This window comes from Selaginella moellendorffii, unplaced genomic scaffold (genome assembly GCF_000143415.4).
Source record: "Selaginella moellendorffii unplaced genomic scaffold, v1.0 SELMOscaffold_13, whole genome shotgun sequence".
NCBI classification, from domain to species: domain Eukaryota; kingdom Viridiplantae; phylum Streptophyta; class Lycopodiopsida; order Selaginellales; family Selaginellaceae; genus Selaginella; species Selaginella moellendorffii.
In genome coordinates, this window is record NW_003314274.1 from 2,263,663 (window position 1) to 2,285,398 (window position 21,736).

At 45.2% G+C, this 21,736-nt stretch overlaps 3 protein-coding genes across 3 annotated transcripts; 1 reads left to right on the forward strand and 2 right to left on the reverse strand.

Annotated features, from left to right (window-relative positions):
- Nucleotides 1-13,385: 13,385 nt before the first annotated feature.
- LOC9645681 lies at nt 13,386-14,622 on the reverse strand. The gene is made up of 4 exons (XM_024674995.1): nt 14,356-14,622; nt 13,934-14,104; nt 13,627-13,870; nt 13,386-13,567 (listed from the first exon to the last, which is right to left on the reverse strand). Exons 1-3 carry the CDS (start codon nt 14,593-14,595, stop codon nt 13,652-13,654), a joined length of 630 nt encoding a protein of 209 aa, XP_024530763.1. The 5' UTR covers nt 14,596-14,622; the 3' UTR covers nt 13,386-13,567; nt 13,627-13,651.
- On the forward strand, nt 14,607-15,880 carry LOC9646280 (50S ribosomal protein L4). The gene is made up of 7 exons (XM_002969805.2): nt 14,607-14,667; nt 14,718-14,814; nt 14,881-15,029; nt 15,130-15,237; nt 15,293-15,412; nt 15,475-15,648; nt 15,707-15,880. The coding sequence occupies exons 1-7, from the start codon at nt 14,647-14,649 to the stop codon at nt 15,806-15,808; spliced, it is 771 nt and encodes a 256-aa protein (XP_002969851.2). The 5' UTR covers nt 14,607-14,646; the 3' UTR covers nt 15,809-15,880.
- A 1,451-nt stretch (nt 15,881-17,331) lies between these two features.
- On the reverse strand, nt 17,332-19,192 carry LOC9645682 (cytokinin hydroxylase). The gene is made up of 5 exons (XM_024674837.1): nt 18,889-19,192; nt 18,606-18,832; nt 18,296-18,549; nt 17,886-18,246; nt 17,332-17,825 (listed from the first exon to the last, which is right to left on the reverse strand). The coding sequence occupies exons 1-5, from the start codon at nt 19,142-19,144 to the stop codon at nt 17,349-17,351; spliced, it is 1,575 nt and encodes a 524-aa protein (XP_024530605.1). The 5' UTR covers nt 19,145-19,192; the 3' UTR covers nt 17,332-17,348.
- Nucleotides 19,193-21,736: the final 2,544 nt, after the last annotated feature.

The window sequence follows — 21,736 nt, forward strand, 5'->3', positions numbered from 1 at the left end:
GGGATGCTAATTATTTCTCAAGTGAGCGATCTTTTTTATTAATTCTCTTTCTATTGTAGATTTCTGAAATAGTTGTTACCCAAATTCTAATAACAAATCTTACTAAGTAACTCTTAGTAACTCATGATTGTCCAAGAACTTAATTAGTCGTACTGCTCAATGGGCTTTGAAGCTTCAGATATATGATTTTGATGTTGTTCATTGCCCAAGGAGTTCTATGGCTGATGCTGATACCCTTTCTCGAATTCCTCTTCCTTCTCCATTCTCTTCTCATGTTTCTGACGAGCCTGTTGTTCCAGCCTCTATGGATTTTCTAGATGAGGATCCTGTGTTGTCGGTGGTTGCTGTACTTGACGTTCAGTGTCCACAAGGCATAGAGCAAGATCTACCTTCTCTTGATGAGGTTCATGAAGCTCAAAAGATTGAGTCGTGGATTCGAAGGCTTCGAGATGGGTTTCAAAATCCTGTATCACTTGCTGATGACTTGCCTTTCCGGCATTTACATTTTCAATATCGCCTTGAAGACGTCCTTCTTTATTTTGTGGGGACGGATCCTGATGATCATTTACGGCTGGTGGTGCCTTCTATCTTTATTCCGCGGTTTCTCCATGCCTACCATGATTCTCCTGTTCTATATAGGCATATGGGACATTGTCGTGTAACTAAGAAGCTGCGCAGGTCTTTCTATTGGCCAAAGATGCGACATGATATTATCCGGTATGTGCGTAGTTGCATTTGGTGCCAAGCTCGTAATACTCCCTCTCAGGCTGCCGAAGGACGGTTGGAGTCAATTGCAGTTTTCCATCCATTTGAGTTGGTGGCATTTGATTTTATGGGACCTTTTCCATAGTTGATTGCTAGCAATGAGTATATTATTATTGCTTCTGACTACTTGACTCATTGGGTAGAAGTTGGTGCTGTTGCTAGCGCCTCTGCAACTGCTGTTGGATACTTCCTCCTCAATCGAGTGGTGTTCCAGCATTCTTGTCTAGAGCAGATTTTTTCGGATAATGGTCCCACATTTATGGCTGAGGCATTCATATAAATATGTATAAAAACTTGTTGTAGGAAAAAAATGACTAAGTCATTCCAACAAGTTTTAGATAGAGGTATATATTTAGAGCTACTTGTTTTTGCTAGCTATATCAACTGTAAAATTTATTACAGTTCATGGACAATCACGAACTAAATGACCATTCAAATCTAACTCAATCAGAATAAGTTCACTAACATGTCTAGCCAATAGCTTTGAGTATGCCTTAAAGAGGCTAGCTTGCATGATCAACACTCAGTTAAAACTAAAGTAAAAACCATGAGATAGACTCATATTTGTACACAACCTCCTCATAGACAAAGTTAGTATGGGTACTAACATCTCAACCTCAAACAACTAAGTCAAACATCATCATTTTTAGCCAAGGCACAAAGCTACCAAGATTAAGTCAAGAAAATGAGAGTATTCTCATAGAGTTTAACAAAATGCAAAGTATAACTTGCCACCTAGCATAACGCTAAAAAAGAAAGGTACAAGGGTCACCTTTTTAGAAAGGCATAATAGTCATTTTTCTTTACTAATTCCAGACTCTATCCACCTTAATTGCCTTAGCCCTAAAAATCAGCATCCCTTTCAGGTTGCATCATACAAAAGTTTAGGCTAACCAAAATCAACTCTAACCCTTTCATTAGTCCTATTTTCTTATGAAAATAGAATGGTTTTCAAGCAAAATGATCAATAGATTAACCATTGGAAAAGTCTAAGAAAATTTGTGGAAAATTTCCCATCTTAGAGAAAAAATGATTATAAGTTTAGGAATTTAAGCTTTCAAAACTCAACCAACTTCCTCCAACTAACAACTTCATATAGGTTCACCTCAACATAAATTCTCAAAACCTGACAATATGCTTAAGCATGCCCATATTTCTGATATCTGACATCGACATCCGCAAAATACAAAATGAACATCTAAGGCTTAATCATGAAGACCATATCTTTAGATATCCATATTGCACTAACACTCTTCATCAATTACTTTCAAGATCCAATGTGAAACCAAAACACTAATAAGAAAAATAACATGAAAAATTAAGGTTTAAGGAAAATTCCTTATCACTTAACATAACAATGTTATTTCCACTAACACAAGTGCTAGCGATGTTAATGCCTCAACTACACACCTTCTCCATCCAACAATCTACTCCAAACGCTAACCAATAAACAAATAAGACATAACAAGTGAATATTATAACCTTTTTTAACACTTTATAGCAAACCCTCAAAGAAACAAAGTACTAATTTAAGCTTAATATAATAGATTACCATTGAGAATCCAATCAAAGCTCAAAGTAGACTAGCTTCACTATTAACTACTTTGGGGTTGATCATCGTTTAACCAAGCAACTTTATAAACAAATTGCTCACTATCACATGGATATGATATAAAATCACAATAACTTGATCATTAATTGAGCAACACTACGAGCAATGCTTATATCACTACTACAAAAGTTTATATAAGTATAAAATGCCAACTTGATTTGATAAAATGCAACATAAATGCCACACCCCACCAATAGAGATTTATAGCACCTAACACTATTAACTTTTGTTCATAATATGGAAAAACTTATGCCACTCTCTATCTGACTAAACTCAAAACTAATCCAACACCAATCTACTCAAGGAGCAATAGCAAGGTTCCCTGGAAAAAGAATTGAACATTGTAACCCAAATCTTCAATAACAAGCCTAGACAAAATGGTTTAGCACTTCATTACTATCTATCCCATGATTCACCATTTATAAGACCATCATAACTAATATATATCAAGATAGAGACTCTCAATTGCATAATATAAACACAAGTAGTGAATTAACACCTCATTGCAAATCATTTCTCCAAGAAAAAGAAAATGATTTACGTGTTTGATACTTCATCTTTGATGACTCTCTTTTTAATCTCATCTTGACTAAACTTCAAGCTTGCATTCACATTGCCTTCAATCCAAGCTAAAAAAAGTTTATGAAAGAGCATGGCAATGACTACTTGAACCAATAAATTGATAATTTTGATTGATCCACTTATAATTATGTCTAGGAAAGATCCACTAATGCCGTGCTAAACAGCTACGAACCAGCCTATTTACCACTTATAGCAAACCTAAGAGAGGCTTACTTTTACCCACGGTACATAAAACAACTTATGGTACCCACCAATAGGCTAATATTAATCCTGCCAACTCAGTATCCTCGCTCATGAGTTTGTGCTTGGGCACAAACTTGTGCAAACAAAGTATCTCAATCCATCATATGAGCCCAAGAGTAACCTCATATAATATGGTACAAAAGGTAACTAAAATCCAAACCAAAGGAACGAATGCAAAGTCATAGCATCCAAATGTGTACCCACTTTGCTTGGAAATTCAATTCTAACCTTTCATTTAATGGCCCAAGGCTCTGAAACTCAAGTCTCATTTCATTGTCTTTGACACATGTGTCAAAGAGTTAGGTTTTGCTTTATGATTCTCCTATGATAATTCACTATAGAATACATGGTAAAAACCACATGCACTACAATGCCAGACCTTAAAAAAATCTCAAACTCTATTTTTTGAAGAGCATATGACTACAGTAGCATAACTTTTCATATGTAACACATTTACAACATCAAACTCATTCATTCAAATATACTATATTCATGCATACTACACAAAGACAACACAAACCTCACCCTGTGACAGTTCCATCAACACTCCTTCCATATTCCATTTGCTTTGGACCTCCATAGGTCCAGCACTTTTCAATGTCTAGGCGAGTTGCATCCACTAGTGTCTTGCACTCGGATGCCCATGCTTCTCGTAAGAGAGACTTGTCCTCCAGATACCAATTCAGATCAATGTTGCCTCAAGAGCAATGTTCTTCCACCAATGAAAGAAAACATCTCCTTCCTAAACCAATAGACTAATCCCTACAGTCTTAGTTGATTAATTCATATTCATGCTTTGGAAAAAGGAAGAAAATCACGGTAGCGACTGTTATGGAATGTAGCCGCTTCTTCATTGTATATATTTACTAACTATAAAATAACATTTGATAAGGTGGAGGATATCTTTGATATCCTCTATAACAATTGTACAAATCTTTGTATCCATCAGCACAACCATCATGGACTTGTTCCCACGATCACATATTACCTCTTGAGTGGATCAAGGTAAGGGACTCAATAATGATCCTTTTATTTGCTAGGAGATTATGATGGTGAGAGCTTGCTCTCCATAGTGTAGGGAGGCATTGTCATTAGTAGCTTGTAACTGATCTTGGAGGATAGATGTGAGAATTTTATGTTTCTATTCTAGGATCTGTTTCTGTTCTAAAGCCTCAACCATATGGAGAGTGTCATCACCTATTACTCTCAGTCTCCTCGGATGTGAGAAATGTATGTCTCTGTTGGTGCTTGAGTATAGGCATGATTTCTTACTCTTAGTGACTGCTTGTGCTCAGTTTACTACTCTTAAGCTCTATATCAGAATCAGGAATGCAATTAAACAATAGCAATATAACAGAGTCTCATGAGTCTCTAGGTAGATACAAAGATTTTTTGAGAAGATATAACTAGAAGCGAAAAAATAATGGATAATTTTATAAATATCATAATTTATACATATTGTGCCCCCACCTTCATTTCTTAGTTTTCTCTCCAAAAAGACTGCATCACAGCGCTAATTAATTTTCCCACCATTTGATCAACAACTGTCCCATCCTCCAAATGGCCAAGAAAATCTTCAACTCCTTTGCATGAACAAATGGCGAGCTTTCCTTCTATGCTTTTGGCATCACACCTTCCTGGTGACTCTCAGGAGACTCTGGCCATTCTTTATCCACAAGACACGTGTTGCATGTGAGTTTTGAGCTTGCAAACCTCGGGATCCTTCAAGGTGCCAATGGCGACATTCCAACACGTTTTTCCTACTCCAACTTGGATCACAGCGATGAAGGTGGCAGACGCAAGCACTACACAGCTTCTTCACGACTTCAACGCCTTCTCAAAAGGACTCCTGGATGTCAGAGACTGTCTGGGCCTTCACCTACACAGCATGATAAAGGGACCATGGCTTCCTCAGCTTCAAGCTTTTCACTAGGTTCCTTTTGGGGATGACAAGCTAGGGTCGTCTTAGCCCATAGAAGTCTGGGGGTCACACAAAGTACAAAATTTTCCTTCTCCCTCTCATTTTCTATCTTCCCTTTTCTTGCAATGTATCTTTCCTTCTCTAAGATGATCCTACGAGATGATCAAGGGCCTTTACAACAATGGCTGTTGTTCTTCATGGAGGGTCAGAACGTAAAGAGGTTTCACCATATTTTATACCATGTGGCGGTACATGGAGAGGAGAAGGATGATCATCCAGGAAAACATTAACAAGTTTTGGATGGATCGATCCAAGGTGAAGGCTAATCTGATTGTAGAAAAGGCCATCTTCTCAGTTGTCTTTAGCTTGTTCTTGAGCGTCTCAAATGAGGAGGAGGAGAGTGGACCTCCACACAACTTTTAGAACAGTGAGATTTTTTGGGAAGCTGGACAAGTATGTAAGTAATGTCAACAGGATTTTCTCAGTGTTCTCTTGACAACCAAGGGAGAGGATGGAGAGGTTATGACAGAGGAAGAGATCAAGTTAAACATTCTCATCTATCTACCATGAGCTCTTTGATGAGTTCCATGAAATACATTGGAGAAAATGTATGAGACTTAGGGTGCATGGTTCTTCCACAGGCTATTTAAATGTATATTGTTTGTGACAATATAAGCCAGTGGTGTAAAAGTAAAATAGCTTTGGTATTTTGTAGGATGGTTTCTTGAGTGATTATAGATGACAAATGTACTATATTGTGGCTTTTAAACATTACCATCACAAAAACTTACAGGGTTTAAGAGCGTGGGCAATTCACCCTACAACCATTCATTGCGAATATACCAAAATAACCATCCAGATCCTGCAGCGCGTTGCCGAAGCTGAGAACCTGTTCTACAACAGGAAGGTGGAGCTGGATGATCTGGCGAAGCTCTGCAAGACAGATAGTATGGTGTTGATCACTGGTCCACAGGACTCAGGAAAGTCCGCTCTCGTGTCAGAGTTTGCGAGGAGGCAGGAGATAAGTGGCCAAGGCCTTCCTATCTACATCAACATGAGGGCCGGAACATTCAGCACTGCAGCCAGCTTTGCGAGGGAGCTCAAGTCTCAGCTGAGTCCCTTTCTGGCAGCAGCGGCTGAGTATGCCAAGAACATCCCCAGAGTCGGTGATTCAAAGGTGGGCACTTTTGCCGGCGTTGTTGGAGCGTCTGCAGGTGCGCTAAGCGCACACATTCAAGCTGTGGAGTGCACTCCGGATACAGACTTGCCGGCTTTACTGAAAAGCATCCACGGCCTCCTATTCTCTTGGAGAACAAGAGCACGACGATTTATGTCTGGCAAAGACATGGGCTTCCCGACCTTGATCATTGACGAAGCAAACAGACTCCGCGAGTGGAGCCTCTCACCGGAGGAGCTAGAACACCTGAGGACCTTGATCGCATATTTCATCATGGTTACGAAAGAGCGCAAGGAGGCCAATGTGATTCTCTGCACCTCAGAAGACTTCTTCAAATTCTGGCTTGACTTCCGCGTTGGCGCTGAAAGGTATCATCCGAGGATGGTCGGTGACCTTACTGAGGAGCAGGCTCGGGAATTTTTCCTGATGACAGTCCGTGACGGTTGGAATGCTGATGGATACAAGTTTCCAGAGGATTTATGGAAGGAGATGTTTTCTTTTGTTGGTGGAAGAACGTTGCTCTTGAAGAGGCTGGCGCAGAATCTGACTTGGTATCTGGAGGACGAGTCTCTCTTACGAAAAGCATGGGCGTCCGAGTGCAAGATACTGGCGGATGCAACTCGCCTAGACGTTGAAAAGGGCTTCAAACCTATGGAGGTTCAAAGCAAATGTAATAGGGAAGAACCGTGCTGGAGCGGCAAAGAGTACGAAGGAGTGTTGACGGAACTGTCACGGGCTGAGGGTGGTGTCGCCTCTGTGAAGTACCTCATCGACTCCAAAGTCATTTCGAGGGTGGCTCTCCACAGCTTGGTGCAGCACAACTTCCTGCACTATCGTTCTTCCTTGTGTCCGTGGGCGGACGACTTGGCATGGTACAAAGGAAAGTGGCCTATTGTCATGGCCCCGTCCCTTCCGCATCTCCATGCTATGGCGTCAATCATAGAGGTAAGGCGCTGCTGTTTAACTTTTCTACAACCTGACAACATGGTGCTTACACAGGAACAGGGCCGTCATTAAAAATGCATTTAGATCAAATCATTAATATACTAGTTATTGCCTAGCATATGCTGCACAGTTAAAAAACATTGTTTTTTATTGTCATGGTTTTGTTACATTGAAAATTAAATTGTATTTCACTTTAAAAGTATCAAATTCCTTATAAAAAACTATCAAGTGTCCACTGCAAAAGGTTGAGTGTTAATGCCCACTACCTATAATAAATTATCTATCATATTTCTTTGGAAATAACACCTTCACATGACATCTAAAATAAGTAAAAAAATTATTAAAATAGAATCTTATATTTTATGATAAGATTCTATGACATGCAAGAAAATACATAATTCTCATATATAATTTCATACTGCAAGCAATTACACACAAGTGGCTGTTATATTATTTCCACATTATAGCATAATCATTATTATTTTTCTATAATATAATTATGCCAAACCTTGTGAGTGCTTGGAATATGGAAAGGGAATAAAGAAAATGTGCATATTAATTAGCCCAAAAACCCTATATACAGAAACGAGTGGTCCAGATTGAAACCAATCCGACGGCTACCAAAATCGCACTATGCTAATATTAGTATACAGCATCATAGCCGTACACTTGGCCCTCACATCATCCCCTCCTCTCGGAATAATGGAAGACCATCAAGGTTCTCTTGTAGATGGGCCGGGATCTGGAGGAACGTTAGGAGGAGGCATCAGTAGATCTGTAGGTGGTATTAACTACTCTTGATCCCTTTTTATGAAGCGTTTTAACTGCTGCACATGCACAATCTCTGGAGGATTGGCATGTTGGACGTCATGCCGAACCTCATAAACTTGTGGTCCAACTTGCCGCAACACCTGATACGGTCCTTTCCACTACGCAAGGAGCCCCTTAGATAAACCACGTACCGTAAGATGGGGAAAACAGACTAACACCAAATCATCCACTTTGTACTCCACATGTGGATGATGATGAGCATTGTACTACCGTTGTTGTCCCACTTGTACACGGCCTAAGTGTTCAGCAGACTCCACTCGGACAAGTGGAAGAATGCTCGTCAAATACTGATCCCATGACTTAGCATTGGCAGCTCATGGCAATCGCGAAGGTAAACCCAACTCCGTTGGTAATATTGGATCATGACCATATAGGAGTTTATATGGTGAAGCACCAACAGAACTCTGCACCTCTGTGACATATGCATACCGAAGAGACGGCAAATAACCATCCCAATCCGAATGCTGAAAGTTCACATACTTCACAATCATCCCCTTGAATGTCAAAACGAGTCGTTCCACCAGACCGTCTGATTGTGGATGATAAGCACTTGTGAAAGTGTGGTGTATTCCCAACCGAGACGTCAAAACATGAAATGCCTCAGCCATAAATGCAGGACCATTATCCGAAAGAATCTGCTCTAAACAAGAATGCTGGAAAACCACTCAATTGAGGAGGAAGTATTCAATAGCAGTTGCAAAGGCGCTAGCAAAAGCACCAACTTCCACCCAACGAGTCAAGTAGTCAGAAGCAATAATAACATACTCATTACCAACAGTCGACCGTGGAAAAGGTCCCATAAGATCAAATGCCACCAACTCAAATGGATGGGAGACTACAATTGACTCCAACCATCCTTTTGCAGCCCAAGGGGGAGTATTACGAGCTTGGCACCAAACGCAGCTACACACATACTAGATAATATCATGTTGCATCTCCGGCCAATAGAAAGACCTGCGTAGCTTCTTAGTTACACGACGATGTCCCATATGCCCACCTAGAACAGGAGAATCATGGTAGGCATGGAGAAACTGCGGAATAAAGACAGAAGGCATCACTAGCCGTAAATGATCATTAGGATCCGTCCCCACAAAATAAAGAAGGCCGTCTTCAAGGCAATGCAGAAACTAATACTCCCATCAGGCTTCGTCACAAGATGAGGTTCACATGCCCAAGGACTCCGCGACTTCTGAATAACACCCTTCTTTAACATCTCTTTGACATTTGCACGTAAAATCTTGATCTCCTTTGGTGACCAACGACGACCGGGAACCTTGATCGGACGAGCATCCCCGGTTGGAATTGGATGATGTGTGGCAATCTTGGCCCCAGACAATAGGTCAAATTCAAAGAGATCAGAATACTCTTTCATGAGCCGGTCCACCGCTGCAACACAAAGATCGTCAGAGGGATTGGAAAAGGGAAGAGCAGAACAAAATAGAAACATAGGAGGAAATAATGGGGGAACAAAAATAATGGAAATAGAGGTAGAAGTAAAGGGACAAAGAGGTACAAAAGTGAGAGGAATGGATGAAACATAAGGAAGTATGAGACAAGGGGGAAAAGCCTCAAAGTCACACTTGGCATGATGGTGTTGCAACCAATCCATACCAAGAATGAGGTCAAAAGCTTGACTCGGCACCACCTGTAATGACTGCAACTCAAGCTCGAGATCACCCACACGCACAACCAGGTCTGCCTCATCCCGTGCACATGCATATATACGGCCATTGCCATAAAGAATGAAAACTGGTTCTGCCACACAACGCAAGTGTAGACAACAACGTGTGGCAATAAGTCGAGCAATAGAAGATAAACTCGAACCTATATCAACCAACATGGAGAAAATAATAGGAGACTTCTTGTTATAAAAATGAGCTTGGAAAGTAAACACTAGATGAACCGGTGCTGAGTGAACCCCTTGATGATACTCCCAAAAGAAAGATGGAGGGATCACTGACTTATTCACGCAAGGTCCCTCCGTTACTCTCACGACTCCTCGTTTCTCGGATGCATCTCAGTGTCCAAACCTTCCACTGTAGCAGCACCAACGGGACGTTGCTGACACCAAGGTCTCCACCCAGGAAATGGAGGTCGCCAGTCCGGAAAACGCCGACAATGCTGATAAGTATGACTAACTTCATCACACACCCAGCACTGAACATCACAGCCACGACCATATCCTCACCCTTGTCCTTGGACTCAAGCAACAGTAGCATCAACCTCCATTGGAACAGGACCATCACTCATAGGAAGTGGAGCTGAAGGACGTGTAGTGAGAAGTGGAAGAGGCAACGTCTCATAACGTTGTGCCAAGCGAAGAGCATCGTCAAGGGTGGTGGGAGCAAGTGCATGCACAAGTCTGATAAGATCTTGACGAAGTGCTGGCCACAATATTCCTAGTTTGATCCACTCCGACATATTGGGCTCTGCACGAAGCAAAAGACTTTGGAATGGAACGCCAAATTACATTACTGACTCAGATGGCCTTTGGTAAAGATGATGCAATTGTTGGAAGGCATTATCACAGTCGTCGGCATGGCCAAAGGCACGTTTGAAGACGTCTGGGAAAACACTCCAATCCCCACGAGTGGTTGCGCTCAAACCATTGTACCATTGCAACGCCGTTCCTTGGAGACACGTGGGAAACTCTTGCAAATGTCAAGCATCATCCCAAGAATGATATGTGGCAATCACCGTGAAGTGATTGAACCAATGGTACACATCATCCTCAGGATTCCCACGAAAGAACTCTAGCCGAACGCAAGGATTGGCACCAAGAGGAGGAAGAGTTGTACCACGTGTCGTGAATGCCACCATCAATTGAGTTTGGTTGTTCAATTGCAAGCGCATAGCATCAAGCAATTGGACCAATTGTTGCTCCAAAGTCAAAAAAAGACATTGTTGATCTGCCATGAAGATGAACGAAAAAGAAAGAGCAAAAGAAGAAAAATGACAAAAAGCTAGAAGGAAATAGTAGATCTAGACAATGCAAAAAGCTAAATCTAAACCAAAATCTAAAATTCAAGCACTCTTCAGGGACAATCAAAGATGCCCCTCAACTCCACCAATTTGAGTGCTTGGAATATGGAAAGAGAATACAGAAAATATGCATATTAATTAGCCAAAAAACCCTAGTTTATATATAAGAGCGAGTGGTCCAGATTGAAATCAATCCGTCGGCTACCAAAATCCCACTACGTTAATATTAGTATATAGCATCATAGCCATACACTTAGCCCTCACAGATGATAATGCAAAACCTCTATTAAATAGCAAATATTGCTATTAAGAATAGATACTGGTAGTTTACACAAATCTAAATATTATTAAAATTATTAATTTGGTTTAAAATACCTATTTAATAAAAATATTACCACTAAAATCTTAACAAAATATTCTTTAGTGTGCCAAAATAATCATAAAATATTCTTTTCAATGGTATTGATATGGTTCCCTATATTGGCAGATCCAACCAGTTAAGAGGTTGAAAATTTACATCACTCTAGACATGGAGCTTGTTGTCAATGGTGTTCTTGCTGGATTACTCTTGTTTCTCTGGTCTATGGCTTCTTTGTCTATCACCTGTGGAGGCCCCGAGTTTTCGAGATCATGTCTGCCGAAGGGATCACTGGGCCTCCCCAGACAGATTTCCTACCACGGACATGAAAGAAATCACCCACGACATTGTTCCACAAGCGATTCCAATCTACAGCGCTCTCTTCAAGAAGTGTGGCAAAGTTTGATGTGGATGATCTTTGGCACAATTGATATATACTATGTCTTCGGCAGGAGCGGTACACATGCACTGGTGGCGTGTGGAGTCTCTTCTGGATCTCGCGGATATGAATCTCGCAAGGTTCTCATCAAAAGCTCAGACTTTTTCGGAAAATCCCCTGTCCTGGCGAGGATGGCCAACGACATTTTCGGTGGTGGTGTCTTTGACGCCAGCGGACGGGACTGGGTGGAGCAAAGGCGCATTGTGGTGCCTGTGTTCCACGCTGACAAGATCAAGGTGTATAGAATCTCGATTTTTACATGATCTTCATTCATATCTCCGGCTAACTGTCTAATCAGGACATGGTGAGAACCATGTACGAGCACACACAACGCTTCCTTGAGAACTGGGAGACGCTGGTTCGAAATGGCGGCGCTGGAGAGAAAACTCTCGATGTTTTTCCCGAGTTTGTAGATCTCACAGCACGCATCATCGGGCAACCCGGGTTTGGGGCCAGTTCTAGCACCTCCATAGCCATTGTCAAGCTCCTGCGTCTCTTGCTGGCTTTGCAAGCGCGGCAAGCCAAATATGTATGGGTATTTCCATTCATCAGGTAAGCTTTGTTAGATCATTTCATTAAAACAAAACTCCATCCTCCATGGCAGGAGTCTCCCATTTCTTCCTCTGAATCGGGAGAGATGGAGAACCAAGAGAGAAATCCATCGCTTGCTCCGTGCGGCGATTGATTCCCGTCAGCTCACACGCGCAAAACCAATGCTGCCTCTCACGGAAGTGACTTGCTCGGCACGATGCTCGACAGCAACTGGGACGAGGAGCTTATCATCGCCGAGAGCAAAACCTTCTACTCTCGCTCACTTCATTATACTCGTGGGTGATGCTCCTCCTGGCCATGAATCCAGAGTGGCAAGAGAAGGCCCGAGTGGAAGTCTTGGAGCTTGTCGCGAAGGAGGGGCCCTTGGACAACGCAAAAGCACTAGAAAGGCTCAAGCTGGTACGTAGAGTTCTCTAGTATAGTTCGTTTTCTCCACTTTGTAGTATTGTCTTTTACACAGGTTGAGATGCTGATCATGGAAACGCTGCGACTCTATCCTCCGATCCCAATCATCCCTCGAGTAGCGCTCAAAGATTGCTACGTCGATCACCTCTTCATACCAAAAGGGCTGGCAGTATCCGTGCACAATACCGTGATACAACACAGTGCCGAGATGTGGGGAGAGGACGCAAACGAGTTTAATCCCGGTCGCTTTGCAAATGGGAGCGTGGCAGCGTGCAAGCATCCCATGGCTTTCATGCCATTCTCGTTTGGAGCGCGAGCTTGCATCGGCCGAGTTTACTCCCAAGTCCAGGCCAAGATCGTCGTGGCTTTCCTGTTGCAGCGATTCCGGTGGAGCATGTCACCTGATTATCGTCATAACCCCATAGTTGCCGGGACTTTGGTTCCCAAGAACGGAGTTCCAATTGTATTGACGCTGCTTGGCGCTAAAGGAGATTAGTTCTTGGAGTTTCTTCTTGTCCAATATGCCAGTCTTGATTCGCTCGGAAAATACTAAACTGTAGTTGGCACATCATAGCCAGGAAGTCAGCACTGGAGTGACATCTCATCCTCTCTCCTTGGCCTTTAATATTGTCAGTTTGGCAAAGCATGGATAGTTTATAGATTGCTCTGCGCAAATTGTTAGTATCTTACATTGTTACAGACACTTACAGATCGGTGCGTTTTTCTTGTTTTTTCTTTTTCTTTTCTTTTTTTTCCTGAAGAAGGAAAACGTCTGTCAGTGGTGAGGGAATGAAACGAGTAGGAGAGCTCTTACCGCTGGAGGAGCTTTTAGACTCGTGCTACTTCCCCCATCTCGACAGTATCAGGAGGCCAACGATCGAGAAACACAACGACGCAAATGCCGCAACGACAAGCATGAAAGCAAACGCTTTACTGGGTAAGTTGAGAAGCTTTTGCATTTTCTTGAGTGCCCGGTCGAGAAGTGGTGCCAATGCCGCTGCTCCGGCAACTCGGAATGGTCTCGTGACGTTGTTCCCAGTCCACATTAGCACAACGATCTGGAACGAACGCATAGAAGATTGTAGCTAAGAGCTTAGAAAATACAAGGAAGAAACTCTTACGCCGAGCAGTGCCTTGAGGTTGGCGGCTGGATTTTGTCCTGTGCTCTTCTCGTATCCAAGGAAAGCTAGAACAAAGAACGTTGTGTATGTGATTCCATCAAAGAGACCATAGGCAAGAACTGCGGATAATCCCAGCGCCGCTACTTTTGCTCGCAATGCTGTCGCGTCCATCTGTTCAATCGTGCGTTAAATCTCTGAAGAATGTCTAGCAACAAAGAACGTACAAAGAGCAAAGAAATTCTCACTTACAAGTAGCCAAGAAAATCGAAGTTTGTCGACTCAAAGACTACAAAGAAAGAAGTTTTACTTTTGGACGACGAAAGAAGAGTGTAGCTCTAGCTATGGACGAAGAACAAATGGGAGAACGAAGAAATAAATTCTAGCTCAAAAGAGACTTGAGACAGACGAAAAGAAATCGTTACCTGCCAGAGATTGGATCCCTGTGGCGATTGCTGCTGTGGATCGATCCCTCCAGCCGACGCTCCTGGTTGATCTTCTTGTTCCGGCATTCCCGATTCAGCACCAGCGACGCAAAATCGCGCTGTGATCGGATGCGATCCAGCAAGCGCTAGGCGTTGGCGCGTCAAAGAATGCCCGCATTGCAATGTGGAGTAGAATCGAGAGGAGAGAGGGGAGGGAGCGAGCAAAATCAATGCCGCCATAGCCAAAAACCCCCCCGAGCTTTAGGGTTTTAGGGAGATTTCTAGGGCGTAATGTTCCGCGCCTTGCTCTCGGTAAGCTCTTCTCTCTCGCCGCGATCACTCACGGATTCCGCATTCTCCAGACGGTGTTGCGCTCCTCCTCCACCTCCTCGTCCTCCTCCTTAGGCCAGCATTGCTGCAAATGGATCCAATCCAGGCACATTGTCGCTGCGACGCGAGGTAAAGAATGTGGCACTTAGATCGTTCGCGATGGATCTCTGCGCTGTAATTTCTTCTTTTATCCAGGAGAAATGAGAGATGTAGTGCTGCCAGTCACGAATTGGGAGCAAGAGGACAAAGGGACTGTGACGATCGCTGGAGACATTTTCGACGTTCCAATACGCAAAGATATCGTTCATCATGTCGTCAAGTGGCAGAGAGCTAAGAGACGTAAGGTCAGCTTCTATAACTTTCCTTCTCTACTTCTCTTGTTCTTCTGTTAGTTCTGCCTGGTTCTTACGCGTTTTCTTCGTTCTTCCTCCTTTCTTCTTACAGGGAACCCATAGTACGAAGACTAGAGGCGAAGTAGCGGGCTCAACGAGGAAGATACACAAGCAAAAAGGGACAGGAAAAGCTCGGCATGGTAGCAGGCGAGCACCTCAAGTGAGTCTTTCTTATTCCAGCTTTGAGTTGTCATTCCCTTCGTGTGTATTTTCAGTTTAGAGGTGGAGGAGTGGCACACGGTCCCAAGCCGAGAAGCTACGAGTACAAACTCAACAAGAAAGTCCGAAGGCTCGGATTGAAAATCGCTCTGTCCGCACGGGTGGCTGAGCGCAAGGTTGGAAAAAACGGTTTCTTCCTTTCTCCTTGGACTCATATGGCTTGGTGTGTGACTCGCAGCTGATGCTATTCGACAATGTTGATCTTCCAACTCACAAAACGCGACAGCTCATGAAGCTCGTTCCAAACTTGGGCTGCCGGAGAGTGCTGATTGTGGATGGTGTGGAGAAGATGGGGCGAGAGATCACGCTCGCTTGCCGAAATGTCAAGGAAGTTAACGTCATCCCAGCAAAGGTGCGTTATGCCGTCCCTTCGAGATTCGTTCGGAGAAAACAAACTTTCTTTCGTGCAGGGATTGAACGTTTACAGCATTTTATTGCACGACACTCTGGTGATGTCCGTGGCAGCGGTGAGGGAAATCGAAGACCGTCTTCACACACCCATCAACAGATAGTACTGGCAAATTGTTTATTTTTACTTTTGAACTTGTACATTAATGCAGATCCCAGGTCTTGCCATCTTCTAACTTTGAGCCAAGTCATCAAGGGGATCAAGTTTAAGAGTGGAGCAGCGTCAATACGACTGGAACTTGGAACCAAAGTCGCGGCAACTATGGGGTTGTGACGATAATCAGGTGACAAGCTCCACCGGAATCGCTGCAGCGGCCTGGACTTGAGAGTAAGCCAGACCAACGCAAGCTCGCGCTCCAAACGAGAATGGCATGAAACTCAAGGGATGCTTGCAACGCTGCCAAGCTCCCATTTGCAAAGGGATCGGGAATAAAGTCCGGGACTGTGTTGTATCACGGTATTGTGCACGGATACTGCCGGCCCGTTTGGAATGAAGAGGTGGTCAACGTAGCAATCCTTGCGTGCCACTCGAGGGATGATCGCCATTGGAGGGTGAAGTCGCAGCGTTTCCACCTGCGTGAAAGACAATAGTATAATGCTGAGAACACTATTGTCTTTTGTATTATACCTTGAGCTGTTCTAGTGCTTCCCTCTCGCGAAAACTCCCACGCGGCTTTCTCCTGCAGGCCAGGAGCAGCATCACCCACGAGTATAACGAAGTGAGCGAGGCGTTCCTGGTTATGTAGAAGGTCTTGCTCTTCGCGATGATAAGCTCGTCGTCCCAGTTGCTGTCGAGCATCGTGCCGAGCAAGTCACTCCCCGTGAGAGGAAGCTCCAATTTTGCGCGTGAGAGCCCGCCGGGAACCAATCTCCACACATCTCTTGCGATTCAGAGGAAGACTCCTGCCATGGAGGATGAAGTTTTGTTTATATATAAGAACGTGAACTTACCTGTGCCGTAGCAATAGACGCAGGAGCTTGACAGTGGCTATCGAGGTGCTAAAACTGGCCCCAAACCCGGCTTGTCCGAGCTTCACAAACTCAGGAAGATCATTGAGAGTTTTCTCTCCGGTGCCAGCATTTCGAACCAGCGTCTCCCAGTTGTCAGCTTTGGGTGTGCCTGGACATGGTTGCCACCATTCCCTGCAAAGATCTGGATCATGACACTCTAGATCTAGACTGATTCGAATGATCTTGTCAGCGTGGAACGGATGCCCCTGGAAGATCGTGGCCACTACCGTGAGGTTGCGAGCACCATCTTGGATTTTACGGATGTCTACCGTGAAGCGATGGGAGTGCCATGCCGAAGGCAATCTCCTGTGCCTTGCCGGGCAGTGCCGCGATCGTTACAATAGCATTTTGACGAAGGTAGCGAGCCTGGATCGCGGCGAGTGGTTTTACATCCGTGGGGAGAATTAACAAGAGTGGCTGCGGCACGAGAGAGGACGTGCATTGCAGTCCAGGGTCAGGCCCGCTGGTGGAGGCGCTCTCAGGATGGAGGAGGTGGCGGGGCACAAGGAGGAGCAGCTAGAATTTCTAGAAATACAGAGGATTCGGAACCGGAGGATGGTATTTGACGGAGGCACGCGAGGACATCTTCTTATTGAATGAAAACAGTAACGAAGAGTTGATCATCAATTCAGGTTAGGATCTCTCTCCCGTTGCCTTCATTCCATTTGTAACGATGGTTTTGGAATCCAGCAGCTTCAGGACAATGGGAACTCCGTTCTTGGGGAGCAAAAGCCCAGCAGCCACAGGGTTGTGACGATAATCAGGTGACAAGCTCCACCTGAATCGCTGCAACAGGGAGGCCACAACGACCTTGGCCTGGACCTGAGAATACGCCCGACCAACGCAAGCCCGCGCTCCAAACGAGAATGGCATGAAAGCCATGGGATGCTTGCTCGCTGCCAGGCTTCCATTTGCAAACCGACCGGGATTAAACTCGTTTGCGTCCTCTCCCCACATCTCGGCACTGTGTTGTATCACGGTATTGTGCACGGATACTGCCAGCCCTTTTGGTATGAAGAGGTGGTCGACGTAGCAATCTTCGAGCGCTATTCGAGGAATGATTGGGAACGCAGGATAGAGTCGCATCGTTTCCATGATTATCATCTCAACCTGCATGAAAGACAACAGTATAATGATGAGAGCAGTATTGTTTTTGTAGAAACAACGGACCAGCTTGAGCTTGTCTAGCGCTTGTGCGTTGTCCAGGGGCCCCTCTCTCGCGACAAGTTCCAAAACTTCCACTCGGGCTTTCTCCTGCCATTCTGGATTCACGGCCAGGAGCAGCATCACCCACGAGTATAACGAAGTGAGGGACATGTGCCCGGTTGTGTAGAAGGTCTTGCTCTCGGTGATGATAAGCTCGTCGTCCCAGTTGCTGTCGAGCATCGTACCGAGCAAGTCACTCCCGTGAGAGGCAGCACAGTTCTCCCGCGTGAGAGCCCGCCGCGAATCAATCTCCACACGGAGCAAACGATGGATTTCTCTCTTGATTCTCCATCTCTCGCGATTCGTGGGAAGGAATGGTAGACTCCTGCCATGGGAGGATGGAATATGAAATAATCTCATAAACGTTGACTTACCTGATGAATGGAAATATCCACGCATATCTGACTTGCTGCCATTGCAAAGCAAACAAGAGACGCAGGAGCTTGACAATGGCTATGGAGGTGCTGGAACTGGCCCCAAACGCGGCTTGCCCAATGATGGGCGCAGTGAGCTCCACAAACTCGGGGAAAACGTCGAGAGCTTTCTCTCCAGTGCCGCCATTTCGAATCAGCGTCACCCAGTTCTCCAGGAAGCTTTGCGTGTTCTCATACATGGTTCTCACCATTCCCTGTAAAGATCTGGATAATCACACTCTAGCTCTATGACTGGTTTGAAGGTCGAGACCTTGATCTTGTCAGCGTGGAACACAGGCACCACAACGCGCCTTTGCTCCACCCAGTCTCGTCCGCTGGCGTCAAAGACACCACCACCGAAAATGTCGTCGGCAATCATCCCGAGAACAGGCGATTTCCCGAAAAACTCCGGACCTTTGAGGAGTGCCTTGCGCATGAGATCGATATCCGCAAGTTCCACCCGAGGCTCCACGCGCCACCAATTTATGTGTAGCGGTCCTGCGAGAGAATGATTTCAGAGAGAGAAGAGAGTGATCGATGGATCGATCTTTTACCGCATTTTTGCAAGCGTGCATGGTGGAATGGAATCGCGTGTGGAACAATGTCGTGACTTACTTGCTCCATATCCGGGAGCTCCCAGATTTGCGTGAGGAGATTCTTCTGGGGAGGCCCGGTGACCCCCTGGGCGGACATGACCTTCTCCAGAACCTTGGGCCTCCACAAGTGGTACACGAGGAAACTACAGCATTGGAACCAAAGGATGAGGAGCAATCCCGCAAGAACAGCAAGTAGCACAAGCCACATTTCCATTGCCAAACGTTTCCTTTCCAAACTGATCCAAGCCCCGCGAGACTTAAGGCTTGGCCATGACAAAATTATTTTAATCTGATGTCTACGTTCTACGTGTTGAAGTTTGAACTTCAAACTACAGCTGTAGGATTCTAGAAGAATTTCGCGATGATCCAGACACATGCATCCGAATAAAGAACAGGTACTATCTTTGCTTGGTTAGGTTTTAGTATGACAGGTTTATTCAGGTTTATTAGGTTTTATTGTCTTGCAGTGGGTTTAAAGCAATAAAAAATTGATGGTTTTTTGACAAGTTTATCATCAAGGCTCAGGACAAACACCTTGAATCACAAGAAGAAGATGTCCTTGTATACCTCCTCCCAAAAGCCAGTTTCTTTGATCCTCCGTTGCCGGATCTTGGGAATTTCTAGGTGCTGCTCCTCCCCAGTGCGCTTGTGCCCTCCTCCCCGAGAGCGCCTCCACCGGACGGCCTGACGAGCGAGGGGCGGTAAACAACCCACCTAAAGAAACACTCTACGTTTTGAATTGCGAACAACCCTGAATGACAACACAGTTAATCGCCAGTCACATCATGGAAAGAATGAACACTTTCTCAGGAAGATCTCAACACTTGCTACTGATGGGCATTGTGATCGTGGCGGCAATGCCCACAGTTTTGAGGAGAGGGGTGATTTATCAGGTTCCTCTTCAGATCAAGCATGAAAAGCTTATTCCTTGATCACTTGGTGGAGCTGAGGAGTCCACTGACAACATGATCGTATACCAGTCCGTGCTGTGCAATCACGAGCGTGAGTGTGGAACTCAGGATCGATGAGAAGGAGCTGCTGGAACTCCAAGATGAGCCACTACTGGTTCCAGTGCTCCATGCTTAGAGTGCGAGCTACTTACGAAGGCAACTCTGGACACAGCAGTTCACCACAACCAACCCAGGGTGAGTAAGTGAGACGATCTGATCTCTAGGATGGATCAGATCGAGGGGGAGTGTTGGAGCAGGAATCAAGGCGTCAAGGTGAACTACTATAGAAGACTGTATACAACAAGCATTCAACAGTAGCTTTTCCCGTTCCAAGAGCGGTATTGTCTTTCGTAGAAACTACGTACCAGCTTGAGCTTGTCTAGCGTTTTTGCGTTGTCCAAGGGCCCCTCTCTCGCAACAAGTTCCAAAACTTCCACTCATGTATTTCTTGTTCAGCTCAAGAACCACGGCATTCACACCGAGGATGTGATGAGGTGCGCTCTCGAGTTCTTCAACTCGCCCGGGCTTTCTCTTGCCATTCTGGATTCACGGCCAGGAGCACCATCACCCAAGAGTCAGTTGCTGTCGAGCATCGTACCGAGCCAGTCACTCCCGTTAGAAGCAGCATAGTTCTCCCGCGTAAGAGCCCGCCGCGAATCAATCTCCACACGGAGCAAACGAATAGGCGGACATGAACCTTGGGCCTCCAAGTGGTCTACAGCATTGGGACCAAAGGATGAGGCAAGAACAGCAAGTAGCACAAGCCACATTTCCATTGCCAAAACGTTTACTTTCCAAAGTGATCCAAACCTCGCGAGACTTGAGGCTTGGCCCTTTTCTAACCTGATGTCACGTGTTGAAGTTTGAACTTCAAACTAGTATGATTTTGTCTTGGATGTTGTTGTTCCAGTGAATGCGTGTGTCCCGTTTTACGTACGTCTTTCCAAGAAGACAAGTTTATCATCAAGGCTCAGGACAAACACCTCTTGTGAATCACAAGAAGAAGATGTCCTCGTATACCTCGTCCCAAAAGCCAATTGCTTTGATCCTCCGTTGCCGGATCTTGGGAATTTCTAGGTGCTGCTCCTCCCCAGTGCGCTTGTGCCCCGCCAGCCTCTTCTCCTCCTCGGGATCCAGCCCGAGAGCGCCTCCACCGGACGGCCTGACGAGCAAGGGGCGGTAAACAACCGCCCTCCGGTAATGCACCACCTCGCCGACACTGTACTGCCCCACCGTCTCGCTCTTGCCACGGATGTAAAACCACTCGCCGCGATCCAGGTCGTACACCGCGGGTGGCAAAGGCTCGCCACCGCAATCACCAAGCTTGTGGCTGTCATCGTAGCGATCGCGGCACTGTCCGGCAAGGCACAGGAGATTGCCTTCGGCCTGGCACTCTAACGTCAGAAAATCGTCCCAGTAGACATCCGTAAGGTCCAAGAAGGAACTTGCAACCTCACGGCAGTGGCCACTGCTCCAAGCTTTCTCAACGTCCAAAACGCAAGAAGCCTCTCTCTTACCCGCCATATCCATCGGCTCCTCCATGCTCCACACTCTGCACTGGGGATCACCCTCCTTGATCCGAAAGGCACCAGCCACATAGCGCTCGCCCTTGTGCTCCCATACGAAAGGGACACAAACCAGGGTCGGGTCGTTTAGGAGGGGCTCCTTGTGTGGCACGATGATACATCTAGCAGTGTCGAACAAGAATCCTTCAGGGTAGTCCGCAACCCGTGTCCAAGCCCGCGACCTTGATTCGTAAAAATGGTAGTTGAAGGCGTCTACAACCTCGAACTCTCCGGTAGCTGGGTCCGCGGTCATGCTGTAGACGCGACCGGAGTGCACCTGAGGCGCAAGGC